The sequence below is a fragment of the Cajanus cajan genome, chromosome 7 (genome assembly GCF_000230855.2).
Source record: "Cajanus cajan strain Asha chromosome 7, NIPB_CcT2T_4, whole genome shotgun sequence".
NCBI lineage: Eukaryota > Viridiplantae > Streptophyta > Magnoliopsida > Fabales > Fabaceae > Cajanus > Cajanus cajan.
The window spans coordinates 9,727,402-9,735,640 of record NC_138523.1 but is presented as its reverse complement, the minus strand read 5'-3'; the positions used below and the strand labels follow the sequence as shown (position 1 = coordinate 9,735,640).

Below are 8,239 nucleotides of genomic sequence, written 5' to 3'. Positions count from 1 at the left end.
TTTTATTTTCTAAAATTACTCTCAAGTAACTGTTTATTTTTTTATTTTATTTAACAGTTACTCATAAATAATTAATCATAAAAATAATTATATTTTTAATATAGTCCATGTGCATAATGCCTTAATCCTACTAGTATATAAACAAAATACATGAAATATGCTCTTAACTTTCACATAAAATTAAATATTATTTACTATATTTGAGAAATATTAATATTGAAGTTTTCAATTTTTCACAAATTCTTTTTGATTAATTTTGAAATGCATTTCTATCCCCTTATATTTGAAAGTCATCATAAATTCAAGGTCATATTCTTTTGTTGTGATTTTTAATTTAACCAACATAATTTCACTCATATTTATTGTAAGGATTAAATAATTTTTTTTATCTTTATAATATATCTATATTTAATATTTTAATTCTCTTAAAATCTTGTTTGGTTGTGTTTTTATTATTATTATTATTATTTTTTTATTTCAGCTCTTCGTTTTATTACGATTTTCTATGAGATTATAAATTTTCATGTAAATTAATTTTATATTAATTTTTTAAGATTATTTTTTTTCTTATTATTTAAGAAATTTTGTGTTATCCAAGTTATTTATGCCATTACTCATTACTCAACTGTCACTCTCTTGAGGTCAAGAACACATTTTCTTTAATAGGGAGACAAATAAAAATTAAATGGACCCCAAAAAAAATAACTAATATATTATAAGAACTAAAAAGCTTATTTAAATTTTGGTGAAATGCTGATTCCTTTCTTAAAAGAAGCCAGACAAACTCATTTTAGACTCACTTTATGTTGATTTGAGTTGAATAATAATAATAATATATTTTATAATACAATTTTTTTTAACACGCTCTTTATTACGAATTAAAATTTATTGAAGATTATAAAATTTATAAGTCAAACTCATTAAACAACAAGTAATATACTGATGAAAAAGTAATATTTCATTATTTTTTTAAAAAATTATTTATTGAATAAAAAGTGTATTAAAAAATATACCAGAGAATTAGTTGCTTTTGTTGAAAATTACTCTTTCTATCTTAAATCTTTAATTTTTTTTTCTTCTCTTTGTCATCCAAAAACAATTAATGTTTTAGAATTTTAAAGTCAAATTATTATTTTTTAGATTATGCTCTTATATATTATTCCACTAAACAGTGTATTAACATCCAACAAGACAGTAAAGTTGAAATAGTAAAATAGTAAATAGGAATTTTTTAGTCAAAATTTAGAACTATTAAATACTTTTTAATTCACATATATTAATTTTAAAATATTAAAGATCTGGGATGAAGAAAGTAGCTTTTATCCATTTTTATTCTTCTTTTTGGGGGAGTTGGGAGGTTTGTTATCTTAGTGTTAATTTGCAACATGCCAATATTCGTTTTCAACTTTCAAAACTCTGTCTCTTTGAGCACAGAAAAGTTACTGTATATTGGAAAATGGGTTCCTCATTGGCCTAATTTGGGTCCCATTTGAGTGTAAAGCTTCAATTTATTTATTTATTTACTTAGGAAGACATAAATTTATTTCTCACTGTTACTTTGCAAAAGAGTAAGAGCTTCTTCCTCTTTTAGGAATCTCCATCCTGCGGCTAAGTCACACATGGCTCTCAACTCTTTTCCATTTCAAGTTGCATTGTCAAGTCCTTATCTTGCTACATTGTGAGATTTGTTTCTGGGAATGGCCAAGATTTTGTGGTGCTCATGGTAGTTGGTGGTGGCTTCTTGAATTTCTGAGCTTGAGTTTTGACTATTCCTTCGGGTACTAAACTCTTTTTTCCTTTTTCTTTTTTTTTTCAACCCCACTTGGATCTTTTCAGATTTTCTCCTCACCCCTTCAACTTTGTCTTCACTCTATACCTAATATTCTTAGAAATTTTGTGTCTTGGCTTCTTTATCATTTCCCCTCTCAACAACACTTTGAAAGCAAAAATTCTCGAGCTTTAGCTTATCTTAGCTTCTCTATTCTCATTTGTTTGTGATGATTACTTAGATAGAGTTCAACAAGACCTTTCACATGTAACCGAGACTTGGGGGTATTTGGTTGATTATTGTATCTCTTAATTTGCCCCTCTAAGCATATTCTAGACATGCTTGGACAAGGGAATTTCCTCCTTAGATTACCATTCTTGCTATATATCTTCATTTGCTTCTTGATACGTTCTGTTGTGGGAGCTGAGATTCCATTAGGTTCCAAATTTTCTGTGGCTGACAATGATTGTTGGGTTTCCTCCAATGGTGATTTTGCAATTGGATTCTTCAACATTTCAGATCAACCTAACCAGTTTAGTGTTGGCATTCGGTTTAATTCGGAGTCTATTCTGGTTAGCCAACAAACTGTGGTTTGGGTTGTTGGTGGCCAGGACACAGTAGGCTACATGTCTTACTTTGAACTCACACAGGAAGGGGAACTGGTCCTGTTTGATTCCTCACAAGAAGTTTCTGTTTGGACTAGCAACACAGGAAACCGATCTGTAGCTTCAGCTATGCTCCTTGACAATGGAAATCTTGTCCTAATGGACAAAGAGCAACACATCATTTGGCAAAGTTTTGATACTCCATCTGATACACTTCTCCCAGGACAAAGCTTGTTTGCCACCAATATGCTTCGTGCTGCGAGCAAGAATCACAAGTCCAGTTACTATACTCTTCACATGAATGCTTCAGGTCATTTGGAGCTACATTGGGAAAGTGATGTTATCTACTGGACAAGTGGAAATCCTTCTGCTTTGAATCTCAGTGCATTCCTTACAACCAGTGGAGCTCTGGAGCTTCGAGACCAGAGATTGAAACCTGTTTGGTCTGTGTTTGGAGAGGATCATAATGATTCTGTGAAATACAGATATCTCCGGCTCGATGTGGATGGCAATCTTCGCTTATACTCATGGGTTGAAGGTTTAGGATTGTGGAGATCGGTGTGGCAAGCTGTTGAGAATCAGTGCAAGGTCTTTGCAACTTGTGGTCAACTTGGTGTGTGTGTCTTCAATGCCTCAGGTTTTGCTGAATGCCAATGCCCATTTGAGGTAATTGGGACTAAATGTTTGGTTCCAGATGAAAGGGAGTGTGAATCTGGCTCCAATATGATAGCATATAAGAACACATATCTTTATGCATTCTACCCTCCTGTTAATGCTGTTATCACAAGTAGTTTGCAGCATTGTCAACAGCTGTGCCTGAATGACACGCAATGTCGGGCTGCAACCTTTTCCAATGATGGAATTCCACAATGCTATATAAAGAAAACTGGGTATGTAACTGGTTATTCAGATCCTTCTGTAAGCTCAATATCATTTGTTAAGAAATGTTCAGGTCCGTTTGCTGTAAATCCAAGTCTCACCATGTCTTCTCCTTCCAAACCATCTTCTAGGCTGTGTGTTCCTTGTCTAATAGGAGCTGCCACAGGCACATTTTTCATCTTTGTTATTCTCCAATTGGGAATTGGGATCTTCATAATCTACAGAAGAAAAAACTCTACCAGGAAAAAGGCCACTTTAGCTTTCATAGGCACAAACTCAAAGGGCTTAATAGTGTTGTCCTTCTCAGAAATCAAGAGCGTCACAGGGGATTTCAAGAATCAAATTGGGCCAAAGGTGTTCAAGGGTTTGCTACCAAACAATCACCTGATTGTGGTTAAAGACCTGAATGCGTCCATAGAGGAAAGGAAGTTCCGAAGTGCTGTTATGAAGATGGGTAGCATCCATCACAAGAGCCTTGTGAAACTAGAGGGTTATTGTTGTGAGTTTGATCATAGGTTTCTAGTGTATGAATACTGCAAGAAAGGTTCAGTGGACAAGTACATAGATGATTCTACTCTTTGCAGGATGCTAACATGGAGAAAGAGAGTTGAGATATGCTCAAGTGTGGCAAAGGCCATATGTTATTTGCACTCAGGGTGCAAGGAGTTCATAAGCCATGGAAACTTGAAATGTGAAAATGTCATGTTGGATGAAAACTTAGGTGCCAAGGTGACTGAATTTGGGTTTGCTATTGCAGATGGTAAGGCAGCATTTTGTGGCTTTTCAGCTGAGAAGGATGTGGAGGATTTTGGCAAGTTGGTTTTGACCTTGTTAACCGGGATTCGCGATCATGAACACGTTGAACTTTGCGAGTGGGCATATAAAGAATGGATGGAAGAGAGAGTGGCCAATGTGGTTGATAAGAGAATAGAAGGAGATTGTGATTCAGAAGAGCTCGAGCGCGCATTGAGAATTGCATTTTGGTGCCTTCAAATGGATGAACGTAGGAGACCTTCCATGGGGGAGGTAGTAAGAGTGCTTGATGGAACATTGAGTGTTGATCCCCCACCACCTCCATTTGCCTTTCAGAGACCCTTACAGGTAGATGATTCAGAAGTAAATGGCTCAGAGTTAGAAGTATTCAATTTTTAGGAACTTTAGTTCATTTGTTTTCATGTTATTTGACTTCATAATTGATGTGTATAGTAGGACTGGACTAACTTGTAGATGACAAGAAACTATGTTCATTGTTTCTTGCCCCTTAACCTATTAGTTGTAGTTAATCTGTAAAGACATTTCTGTTCATTTCTGATCAGCAGCATCTGCCTTAAGTTGTCTCCACTTAAAGACATACTTGAGAGTTGAGAATGAGGCATTTTGTATGAATGAGCATTTTTTGTGTGTGTGGATATTGCTATTTATTGTAACTTAAGAGGACAAAGTAGGCTAAGATAAGATAGAAGTTCAGTTATAGTTAATAGTCTGGGAGCATTCCATTCTAGTGAGTGTTTCTTTCAGTTATGATACTTGCACTGACTTGTTCCATTCATGCTCTTCTTGTTAGTGTGTATACATTTGGAATTGTAAATGAGAGTAGGTGTAAAATGAATGTAAAAATATTAGAATTGTTGGATAACATCTGGAAAAAAAATTTTTGGCACCCATTTGGAGTGTATACACCTCATTGACAAAGAGACAGATAAGAAGAAAGTAAGAAAAATGACGGATGTATCAGGAAAGAAAGAAAAAGGTTAAAGTTGATAGGCTTAAATCTAATTTTGGTCTTTGGAAATTTGTATTTTTGGTTTCTCAAATTTTTTTATTACAAATATGGACTCCTTAGTTTTCAAAAATTAGGCAATGTTAATTCATCTATTAACATATCTATCTAAAATTAAATAGAAAATGTGAATGTGTCTATGAATAATACTATTAGACACTTGATTAACATGTAGGAAAATAATAATATTAATAATTTAAAAATATATTGAATAGATTATGAATTTTAAAAATTATTTTAATTGATTATAAGTTTTAACTGAAATAAATAAGAAACATAAGATACATAGTTAAAAAGTAATGTTCTTTATAGGGAAGCTAATGTGACTAAGTAATAACTAGACAATGTTGTTCATGGGCATATTAACATTTTTTTATTTATTTTAAATGACATGTTTAATTTTAAAAATTAGAAAAATAAAATTTATAATAAAAAGATTAGGACAAAAATGATATAATTGTGAAACTAAAAGTATCAAATGGATTTAACCCAGTATGATAATAGTTTGGTTTGATTACAAACTATCATTTTAAATGGATATAAAATCAAGACATATTTTACAATTATATATGTAATATATAATAAGTAAGAGAGTTTTCTATTAATTATTACGTATTGCTATTCTACTTGTGTGTATGTGTAAATCAAAGCATGAGAACTGGCTGCAATGTTGCTAAATCAAAACCCGTGCCTAATTATGGTGCAAAGTCGTTGAAGTTGAAAGCATGCCTTTAAAAATCTGTGATTCAACCCCTCTTCTTATCTTCAAAAAGGTGAATGGGTCAACCCATTGGGTTATAATGCACTTGTTAAGTTTGTAGGCCCAACATCTTTCCCACAGCTCTAAAAAAACAAAGGAAAATACTGAGAATGGAGAAAGCGTGTCGGTAGAAGACTTCAAAATTCAACTCGAAAAAAAAATAAAAATGCTTGGTTTGGTTATTTTAGTATGGACCACATGAATTTCTACTATCTACAACAAAATTCCCTTTACAGACATTTAACAAAGGTACATATTTAGAGTTCCAATTCAACATCACTCATTAAACACTTTTCAATTGATATGTGCTCGGTGGTATGCTTAGTTTGGTTTGTTGACACGAAAATCTATTTTTAATATAAAAGAATAGTGTGAATTGGATTAAAATTTTTAATATAAATTTATACTCTTTTTTGCTTGATATAAATTTGTATTTAAAATAGAAGTCTCTAGATACAAGTTATTTTGTTGATTTTAAATTGAAATTAATTTTACAAAATATTTATTGTTTAAAATGTTTATAAAATTCATTTAAAAGCAATGAATGGGCAAGCAACTATTGGTATAACTGGGACTAGGCTCTCACAACCTAGTAAACCAAGGTTCAAATCAATTTTTTTTAGTGAGATGTTTATACTTAGTGATCTACCGATCTCAAATATGGTTCTCTCTCTCTCTTTATATATATATATATATATATATATATATATATATATATATATATATATATATATATATTTGTGGGGTAAAAAATGAATGATATTAATGTTGATAGCTAACCCAATTACACTTCTGAACAAAACAATACCTTGGAAGTGTCCCAAACTCTTCCCACGGTTGGAAACAAGATATAGAAATAGAAAGAGAGAAAAAAGATAAATTTTGGAGGAAGAAACAATTCTTGGTTTGATTCATTAAAATCAAAATTCTTTTGTTTCTAAAATTATGATTGATTAAAACTAAATATTTTTATATTTTTTGTGTAAAGTTAAAAAATTTGTAGTAAATTTTTACTTAAATTAAAAGTTTTATGTAAAAAATTAATTTACATACCTAATTAAATTTGTTTACATAATTAGAAATAAGTTTCAAAAACCCAACTGTGGTTTTTTTAAAACAAAAATAGATGCTTGTCAAAAATAAAAAAAGAAAAGACTTTGATAGAAAAAAGATACAAAACAAAATAGAATTTGTCTCAGATACAAATTTTACTTGTGATATGTGGGATTTGGATTTTGAGATTGTCAGTGATGAAACTTAATTATTACTCAACTCAAAAGTAAAACTTTGGGCTTTACATTTTCACGATTTTTTTTAATCTTTTACTCCTTATTATTTTTGTTTCTCTTGATTCCAAAAATACCTTTGTTTGCACTTCTTATCTTTCTCTCTCACCCCCAAAGCACTTTTTGCACCTCTCTCTCTTATTATCCTTCTTTGAGTCTTTTTTATCCGTTCGATATGATTCTTTCTTGATTGTATTGTGTTTATATGATTATAATTGTTTTTGTGTGACATATTGATGGAAGAAAGCTTCATGGTGAAGGGGAATTTGAATATTCACATGAGTTCCTTCTTATAAGGTCTTTGAACACCATTCTCCTTCAATCCTTCCAAACTTGACCGAAGAAGTTTTCATGAATAAAATCAAAGGATTTGATTCTCCAAGTGTTACGAGTAGCCAAGACTCTAATTCTCATCCAAGAACAATGGTCTCGATGAGAGTTTAAGAACTCTAGTTCACAAGAACCGTGGGGACTCCAATAAAGAATTTAGAGTGAATAATGAGAATGCTCAATTTGTATATACTCTCCAAAAGTGAGCAATTACATGACAAAGTTCCTATTTAAGCCAAAGAAGTGTGCATGAGAAGTCAGACTAGCCTAAAGTTTAATTAAACCATGGTTTGGTTAATTAAACTTTAGGCGCCCAAAATTTGAATATGAAATTCAAATTTTGGGTACGTGAATCTAGCTTACCCATGTGCTCACAAATCTAACCCATGAGATGATGCATTTGGATGTAATTTAGGTGCAATTTGAGTTATCATTTAAACATGCCATGTGCTAACAAATCTCGGTCACATAGTGCTCAAATGAAATCCAAATGTAACCTAATTTCATCTAAATGTGTAATCACATGCTAAATGCACCCATACTATCTACATGGCCCAAATACACGACCCAATAGAAAATCCAATCTAGGAAGCCAAAATATAAGGTTAAAAATATACAAGCCCAATGGGCCTCAAATCCTACACTACATGGGCTTTCATGAAATAGCCCAACAAAAGAGTATCTTGGGCCTATCCTGATGGAAACTTCTTGGAGAATCCGGATGGATGATGGCTTCTTCTCCAAGTTCTTCCCTAGACCTTTGGCTCCTTGACTCTTCTCAAGCTCCTCCAAAACCTCCTTAGGTAAAAGAAGCTTTGGTTTTCACCTTAA

The 8,239-nt window shown here is 32.1% G+C and overlaps 1 protein-coding gene across 1 annotated transcript; it reads left to right on the top strand.

The window, feature by feature from the left end:
* The first annotated feature begins 1,475 nt into the window (after positions 1–1,475).
* LOC109801771 (G-type lectin S-receptor-like serine/threonine-protein kinase SD3-1) lies at positions 1,476–4,888 on the top strand. The gene has a single exon (XM_020362899.3). It carries the CDS (start codon positions 2,107–2,109, stop codon positions 4,402–4,404), a length of 2,298 nt encoding a protein of 765 aa, XP_020218488.1. The 5' UTR covers positions 1,476–2,106; the 3' UTR covers positions 4,405–4,888.
* Positions 4,889–8,239: the final 3,351 nt, after the last annotated feature.